This window comes from Castanea sativa, chromosome 1, assembly GCF_040712315.1.
Source record: "Castanea sativa cultivar Marrone di Chiusa Pesio chromosome 1, ASM4071231v1".
Classification (NCBI taxonomy): domain Eukaryota; kingdom Viridiplantae; phylum Streptophyta; class Magnoliopsida; order Fagales; family Fagaceae; genus Castanea; species Castanea sativa.
The window spans coordinates 90,434,947-90,444,131 of NC_134013.1; the positions used below are offsets into that span (position 1 = coordinate 90,434,947).

Here is a 9,185-nt window from a genome sequence, read left to right on the forward strand (position 1 = left end):
TGAATAAAAAAGATAGGTAACTAAAACGAATTTTGTTGAAATTTTACATTTTATCCTTAAAAAAACAAACCACCACCCCAAAAAAAAGCAAAAACAGAACAGAAAACTCTCACGTTCTCTGGATATTAAAAGTAAAGCCTTTCCAAAACGGTCAGAATCCAACAAAGCATTCAACAACAACAACAACAACAAACAAACAAACAATCCTCAACTTTCCATTGCTCCTCCACAGTACTGGAGAGAAAAATGGAATGAAATGAGAGTAGTGTTTTAGAGAGAGAGAGATGGGAGAGAGAGAAGAGGTCCAGAATAATAATAATAATAATGATATAGAGATAGGTGTGGAGAGAAGGGGACCATCATTGTCGTCGTCATCATCAAGAAGTGCATCACCGGAATCGAGAAGAATCACGTCGTCTTCACTGAAAGAACCGCTGCTTCTTCCTCATGATGCCAAGAGAACCAACCAGACCTCTCAGCTCGCCATTATTGGCGCTAATGTCTGTCCCATTGAAAGCCTCGACTACGAGTACTATTCTACTCTCTCTTATCAACCCCATTTCTTATATATATATATACACACACACACACACATGCAGAGATAGATATTTCACCATGTGTAACTTTTACTTTTACGTAATATTGCATTACTTTAATGACTTTTTCTTAAAACTAATATTGGGTTCTATGTTAAATTTTGTGTTGATGGGGTGATATATATTATATGATCGTTAAACTCATGTTTGATTTAAAAAAATTTTACAATTCAAAGAATTTGAATATGAACATTTTATGGATGGCGTGTGATATATTGATCTTTGATTATTTTGATATTTTGTGAGTATGTAGGGTTTATGAAGACAATCTAATTAATTCAATGGTGGTTTTTATTTTATTTTTTATGGAAAGAAATCAATTAGAACGTTATTGATGGGTGTAAGTTATAACATTGATAAAAGTTATACCAATACCAAGTGTAATTTGGATCATTTAATGGGTTAAGCATCTCTTTTATACAATACTTGCATATATGCATATACATATACATATGTATGAATGTATGTATGTATGTATGTATATATATGTGTGTGTGGTTGGTTGGGGAGAAAATGGAGGAAAAAAGATGAAAGTTTTGACTTTGGGCTGCTATTATCTATTATTTTAGCAAGTCTTTGGGTGCCTACCTAGGAAGTGAAAATGTGTAAAAAAAAAACATTATTGAGTCTACTATGTTATCATGGTATTTTGGTTCTTAAAAAGACCAAACCAAGAAGAAGTTGTGTGAGGTTCAGTTAAGCAGAGTTCATTTAATAACACTATGTTTGGTTTTTTGATGGAGGGAGACCAAAAGAGAGGGAAACTGTTCTGCCACCAAAAAATGAAAATAAGAAGAAGGAAAGTGTGCTGTCGTTTTCCTTTTATTGTGGCATTTTCTTTATCTTTCAGCATCTTTTCTGTTGGTTATAAAACAGACAATAAGAAGAGTTACAAAATTTAGGTAATTAATCATATTAGGCTCAATGGAATTGAGTTTTGTGCTTTTTAGTATTGTTTTCCGATATTACTTATTTTTAATACAATTATTTTCATTACCCTTTGGTTGAGAAGGAATGGGAGAAGTAACCATATGTTGTGTTGGGTAATTGGGTTTCCGAAATGATGAAATATGTTGTGCATTATGAGTAGAACCTTGTTTGCAAAGAAAATGCTGAAAATGGATTTAGATTAGATTCTTAATCCTGTATTTTCATGAAGATGTACCTTGAAAGGCTAGTGGTTGATGTCAGTATATCTTCTAGTAATTAGGACTAAATCTATATAAATTAAGGGCTTACTGTATTTTTCAGTTGTTGTTGTTGTTTTTGAAAAACTTTGAAGTATGTATATTGTACATGGGTGTGCATGTGCGCGAAGATGACAAATATGAGTCCTGCAATTCAGAGGAAACATGATTTTCGTAACAAATAATGTTGTTAAAGTACATTGGTATTAATTTTTTTTTTGCTCATTTTACTATCTATGTTGGCCTTTGGGTTGGTCAGGACTATGCTTTGGGATTTGGGAAAATATTTCAGTTGAATTTTTGTTTGTGATTTGCTCTAGAGCACCAAAATTTTTAGAATCTACTTTGCATTTTAGCTATCTCCCTACTTATATGCTCTTCAACATTTATACTGACCTGAAACATCTATTCTTTTTCCCTCATTCCTCCTAGAGCAAAAGGCTATATTCGCTTTGCTGCTTCTTTTATGGTTTAATTTTTTTTTAATGGAATTCAAGTTCAAAGGCATGCTAATCACTTTAACAAAGGCCAGTTAAAATGCAGCACATCTATGTTTCCAGGATTGCATGGTTTACTTCATTTAGAAATGAGAAAATAAATGAAGTATCACCTCAACCTTGGATTGTTAGGGAAATGAATTGATAGATTATGTTCTGTGACATAGCAATCATTTCATTAGCAATTGCTGTTCGGATGAGTCTTTTGATGCTATCTTGTTGAATGCAATCTCTTTCTAAAGTTTATAATCCCATATGCATGGTGATGTCTTGGTTTAGAATCCCATATGCATTGTTAATTATTGTCCAGGTTCTGTCTCTGTCTCACTGGTTTTTGTGTGTTTTTTGCAGGATTACCGAGAATGATCTTTTTAAGCAGGATTGGAGGTCTAGAACAAAAAATGAGATACTTCAATATGTTTTTTTTAAATGGACCCTTGTACTCATTATCGGTTTAGGTACAGGGTTCGTTGCCTTCTTCAATAACCTTGCTGTTGAGAATATAGCTGGTTTCAAACTTTTGTTCACCAACAGCCTCATGCTTAAGGATAAGTAAGTCTACCTATCATCGCCTGAATATTATCAAAGTCTCATAGTGTAATCAAGTTTTTACTTGCTTCACTAAATCCTTCAATTTATTTTGCTTAAGTGCTTTTATTTTTGGTTTCTTGTTTGCTTGGATGAAGTTGTAGTATTCCTGCAATTCTGCAGGCATAACCTAATAGTTATATTTGTGTGGTTAGTCCTTTGTACTAAAGCTTTAAAAAAATCGAATTTTGAATTTTTGACAACTATAAGAACATCCTTTTTTGAACCAAGGCCCTCTTTAGTGTTAAATTTCTGAGGTTAAATTACTGAAAATAGAAGGGTACATTTATGATGCTTTTAACCCCAGAGGCATACCCTCCAATGTTGATGTTTGAGTTTATGTTTAGCTATGACCATTTTGCAAGACCAAGATTGCCAATGAGCCTTAGCTCAAATGGCACTTCTTCCTCTCACAAGTGTGGGTTGAGGTTGATATTGCGGGCTCAAAACCCATTGGGTGCGTGTGTGACTTAATAATTAAAAAATGTTTCAAGACTGAGATAGGAGTTAAGGATTGCAGCTGGAAACCAGTAACCAAAAATGAGATAATTCAACTTTAAGCACATGGTACTTGATGCAAAGTGCCTTTGCTTAATATTTTATGTGTTTTTATTAGATTTGTTTTTAATGTTTCTTCTAGGTTCTCTTGGATGTATTAGAAGGAGTTTCATGCGCAATGGACGTTAAATGTTTTTGCTTGAAAACAGATGAAGTTCTTTGCTCAAATCGTTTACTATACTACATTTTTGAATTCCTGGAGTGTAATTTTTTTTTCTTGTTACCTACTAATACCATTTGTCTCTCAAACAACTTTCGCGGTCGGGGAATCCCCATACCATAAAGTTGTAATACTTGTAATGTATTCAGTAACTGTTGCATGATCTTAAATTCCAGTGCAGGTATTTTCAGGCATTTGCAGCATATGCTGGTTGTAACATGGTTTTGGCCATTGCAGCTGCTGGCCTCTGTGCCTACATTTCTCCCGCAGCAGCAGGATCCGGCATACCTGAGGTGAAAGCTTACCTCAATGGTATAGATGCTCATTCTATATTGGCTCCAAGCACCCTTTTTGTGAAGGTGAGTAACAAACTGAAACTCTCTCTCTCTCTGTGATATGTGGACACACCTAGGATTTATTGATCATCCACTTAATTAGAAGATCAGAAACTTTATGGAATTCAAAATGTTATCACTATCAGAAATAGTAGTTCTCATTCTCCAACCCTGGAACCAAAAGTCAGAAAGAGAGATCAATATAAAGCCTTCATTATCATCACAACACAAATGTCAAGCTGTTATCTGCTAAAGGCGTATAGCGATTGTGAGCCAACTGCCAACTAGAAGTTATTATGAAAATAAGCTTGTAATAATTGCTTCATCCAAACATGGCAGATTTTTGGTTCCATTTTTGGAGTTGCTGCTGGGTATGTTGTGGGGAAGGAAGGACCTATGGTACACACTGGTGCCTGCATAGCCTCTTTACTTGGACAGGGTGGTTCTCGCAAGTATGGTTTGACTTGGAAGTGGCTCAGATACTTCAAAAATGATCTGGACCGGCGGGATTTAATCACCTGTGGTGCTGCTGCTGGTGTAGCAGCTGCCTTCCGTGCCCCAGTTGGCGGGGTCCTCTTTGCATTGGAAGAAGTAGCTTCCTGGTCTCTCTCTCTCTCTCTCTCTCTCATGTAACTTATTTTTGCGGATGCTAGGGGTCCGTTTGGTATGTGTGTTTAAATAACAGTTTTCAATTTTTTTGGAAATACATGTAGGTGAAAAAGTGTGTAATGTTGTTTAAAAACTGAAAACATGTGTTTAAACACATGTACCAAACAACCCCTAGATTTTCAACATAAACTATAAATAGACATAAGAGTTGTTAGATTTACTTGGTAAGTTTTCTTTGGTGGAATGATACATACAGAAATATAAATTAAAAAGATGCCAGCTTAAAGTTTGGAACAATAATAATATGAAATTGAAAGGCAACAACGTGATGGCCTCCTCAAATTATATTAGAGTTATTTTTTTTGGGCTTAAATAATTGAATTTTTGGCCCCAAAGGAAGGAGGAAAGGGGAGATTCAAAAGAGAGGGAAAAAAAGGAAAGAGAAGAAAAGGAAACTGTTTCTTGTTTTTTTTCCTCTCATTTCCTCTTTTTTCAATTCATATTGGCTATTTCATTGAGACTCCTGGAGCCTAATTTGCTAGGCATGTTTTTTTGTCATGCTATTGATGTACAAAATTGTCAAAATGCTGTACTTGAGCAAAAACAAATAGGGGCTAGTTTGAATATTGAACCGCTTGCAAACATCGTGTAATTGGTCCATAACTCCTTTTAACTTACTGATCTAATTTGATCTCTCTTGAAACCTTAGAGAACTTTTAGCATTTCAAAAATCAGCTGCCTTGCTTTGTAGCAATTCCAATACTTTAATGCAGAAATTTTAGTTTTATACTTTACCAGGTTGAGGTAAATTCACTGATTCTGTTGAAATTTTGATCAGCATAGACTTAAAGGTTCTCTTCTCCCTTCTTTCTTGAGGTAATTAGTATCCTCTCTCTTCTATTTAAATTTTAGGTGGAGGAGTGCTCTTCTGTGGAGGACATTTTTTACAACAGCAGTAGTAGCAGTGGTGTTGAGGACTTTCATTGTTTTTTGCCGGGGTGGACAATGTGGACTATTTGGGGAAGGAGGCCTCATCATGTTTGATGTCAATTCAGTGAATCCCTCTTACAGAATTGCAGATCTACTGGCTGTAATAGTCCTTGGAATGATTGGAGGCATTTTTGGGAGCCTTTACAATTATCTTGTGGACAAGGTCCTTCGCACTTACAGCATCATTAATGAGTATGTTCTAGAAATTCCCTTTATGTTGATGAGTTTAAGACTGGTTATATTCGTCCCTGTAATATCCTTTGTATCGCGCACACACATGCACACAAGCACACTGCATTAATAGCTACAACCAAGCCTTATTCCCAATTTTTTTTGGGGGCCGGCTAATGATCCTGAACAGATTAGTCAAGGTCGGCTATTAATGTGTACGAAACAGATTAGGGATACTACATTACTTGCTCTCTAAGTTAAATGCTAATATGAGTACTAAACTAAATCTTGGCTGTACAGAATTTCTATAGCTTTGCTGTTGCTGACTGTTGGGAATGAATTGCAGGAGAGGTCCTGTTTTTAAAGTCCTTCTTGCCATCATCATCTCCCTTTTGACCTCTTGTTGTTCTTATGGCCTACCATGGTTATCAAAGTGCATTCCTTGTCCTGCTTCCTCGGGGGATCAGTGCCCCACTGTAGGTCGCTATGGAAACTTCAAAAGTTTCCAATGTCCACCTAACCATTACAATGATCTTGCTTCCCTGTTTATGACTACCAATGATGATGCTATCCGCAACCTATTTAGCTCTGGTTTTGACAAGGAATTTCAGCTCTCTACTCTTATAGTTTTCTTTGCTGCTATATACTGCTTAGGCATTATTACCTATGGAATTGCCGTTCCCTCTGGGCTCTTCATCCCTGTCATACTTGCCGGGGCTTCTTATGGACGCCTTATTGGGACTCTCCTCGGTTCTCTCTCTGATCTTGATGTGGGCTTCTTTGCATTACTTGGAGCCGCATCCTTCTTGGGGGGCACAATGAGAATGACTGTATCTCTGTGTGTGATACTTCTTGAACTTACCAATGGTCTACTAATGCTCCCATTGGTAATGCTAGTTCTCCTTATTTCAAAAACCGTGGCTGATTGTTTCAACAAGGGTGTCTATGACCAAATTGTGGAAATGAAGGGGTTTCCTTTTTTGGAAGCCCATGCTGAACCATACATGAGGAACTTGATTGCAAGTGATGTTGTTTCTGGTCCATTAGTCACATTTTCTGGGGTTGAAAAAGTGGCCAATATATTGTATGCTCTAAAAACAACAAAGCATAATGGGTTCCCTGTGATTGATGAGCCACCTTTCTCAGATGCTCCCCAGTTGTGTGGACTTGTTCTGAGGTCTCATCTGCTGGTGTTGCTTAAAGGAAAGAAGTTCACAAAGCAGAGGATGGCAATTGGATCTAACATGTTGAGGACGTTCAATGCACAAGATTTTGATAAGGCAGGATCAGGCAAGGGGGTCAAGCTGGAGGATTTAGACATCAAGGAAGAGGAACTTGAGATGTATGTTGATCTCCATCCCATCGTTAATACATCCCCATACGCAGTAGTTGAGACAATGTCTCTAGCAAAAGCTGCAGTTCTCTTTCGACAGCTTGGCCTCAGGCACATGTTGGTTACGCCTAGGATGCCCGGGGTAAGATCTCTCTCTCTCTCTCTCTCATGCAAATATACGTGTCTAGTAGAAGCACATTCATGTTAAGCTTGTTAGCATGTGTATGTGTGCATATTTAGGGTCGAGATCTCCTTATTTTGCTAAAATTGAAAGCTTTTTACTGAAAGTACCGTAAATAAAGATAAAAGTTAACTGAAATAATACAATGAGACTATAAATAGTACCAAAAAGTGCAGTGAGACTCATGAATAGTAGCAAAAATAAGCTGAATAGTAAAATAAGTTGGCAAAAATAATCTTTACCAAACGGACACTCAATTACTCAAGGCTAGTTTTGTAACAATAATTTGTGTTTTTGGGATCAGCCTCTCCAAAAAATAATTTTAGCTGGGAGGGTTAACACTATCCGTCAATCACCTCTCTTAGACCTCATAGAAGTGAGTTTTGTTTTTGGGGTACGGCTTTTATAAGCTTGAGTACAAAAGAGTCGCCAATTTTTGTGAATATGGCATGTGGAACATATAATAGGTGGGTACATGTTGTCTTTCTAATTGATCTATTTGCCTTGGGGATCTCAAACTTCATGCAGTAACTCAATTTTCCAAAAGGAGTTAAAAGTTGTGAATAGAAACTGCTGCAGTAACACACACACACATGCATTTTGTGGTGTTACTTTCAAATGGACTTTGCATCTTTTGTCCCTTTGTCAATCTTTTAGAAGTTCCCATCAAAATATATTTGAAGCTCACACAAATAGTAATATCCACTGAAATATTTGTATTTTGCAGAGGCCTCCAGTTGTTGGAATCTTGACGCGGCATGACTTCATGTCAGAGCATGTATTGGGACTTTACCCACAATTTCAGCCTAAGAAGTAGAGTGAGCAATTTACACAATGGATCTGCATCATCACTTTAAAAGCTATTATCATTTTTTTATAATTGTTGTTGCCATTTCTTGGAAATGGAAGACTCATGTAACCAAACAAAAGAAGAAAGTATTTAAAAATCAAAACATGTGTAAGGATTAGCTGCGTTTTTGTTGTTGCTGTTATGACCATTAGCTTTCTTCTTCTTTTTCTAGGAAGTATCAGTGGATATATAGGTCATTGGCTGCATAATTGTTATTAAGCAAACAGTTAAAAAGAGAGATAACTTTTGTCTCATTTTTTGTTTTTAATTGAACTGAAAAGAGGAGGGAGTGTTTGAGTTTAATTTTTTATATATTTGATTTGGTTTGAGTTTAATTATAACATACAAGATACTAATTTGATCATTAGTCATAAGTACATAGTAGTAGTGATTATTCTTTTTTTTTTTTTCTTTTTTTTTTGCGTGGATAATTTGATAAATGAGTTGAATGAGTTGAAAGATTTGAACTTTAGACGTTTTTGTTGAAAACACTAAAAAACTTTAGTTAAGTTATAAAGCTTTTCACATAATTGTTTACTGAATCACATATCTTTGGGATACACAATTTCTTACAAACTTATCATGAGAGGAATTTAATCATAAAATGTGTTTTTATGTTTCACTTCGCATTATTACAATGTGACCACTAATATATATATATATATATATATATTTTGAGAGATAGTTTCAATTTATGGATCTACTTTTAATGGTTGTTTTTTATCGTTAGTTTAAGACACCAATTGGTTTGTTAGTATATGTGGAGATTTTTATTGAACCAAATACATCTTACTTGACAACAAAAAACTTAACTAATTTATTTTGTTTTATACTATTTTTTTATGAAAAAATTTTATCAATTAAAATTAATTGGAACCCACAAATACGACCACTACCCATCATATTTTACCAATGTATTTCTGTTTCTATTTGATAAAAAACGTGGAAGATTATAAAAGAAAGTACCATCATTGTGTGGTGGTCATGTATAATAATGTGAATGCACGGCTGGCCTTATTGGTAAATGACAAAGGGCAAACATCATTTCTGTTTCTGATTGCCCAAATTGAAGAAACTGTTCATCAATAAATAAATAAAAATAAAGAAGCCAAGCTGTAAACTGTGCTCTA

General features: G+C 35.5%; 1 protein-coding gene across 1 annotated transcript; it reads left to right on the forward strand.

The window, feature by feature from the left end:
* Positions 1-284: 284 nt before the first annotated feature.
* Positions 285-8,022, forward strand: LOC142634364 (chloride channel protein CLC-c-like). The gene is made up of 7 exons (XM_075808662.1): positions 285-529; positions 2,632-2,832; positions 3,768-3,945; positions 4,261-4,523; positions 5,443-5,712; positions 6,038-7,166; positions 7,933-8,022. Exons 1-7 carry the CDS (start codon positions 285-287, stop codon positions 8,020-8,022), a joined length of 2,376 nt encoding a protein of 791 aa, XP_075664777.1.
* The last annotated feature ends 1,163 nt before the right edge of the window (positions 8,023-9,185 follow it).

Bases quoted from the DNA above. Each gene is read 5' to 3' on its own strand.
- LOC142634364 (XM_075808662.1), top strand. From the start codon at position 285: ATGGGAGAGAGAGAAGAGGTCCAGAATAATAATAATAATAATGATATA. The intron at 3,946-4,260 runs GTGAGTAACAAA...CAAACATGGCAG, and splicing joins CAAGCACCCTTTTTGTGAAG to ATTTTTGGTTCCATTTTTGG. The intron at 7,167-7,932 runs GTAAGATCTCTC...TGTATTTTGCAG, and splicing joins TTACGCCTAGGATGCCCGGG to AGGCCTCCAGTTGTTGGAAT.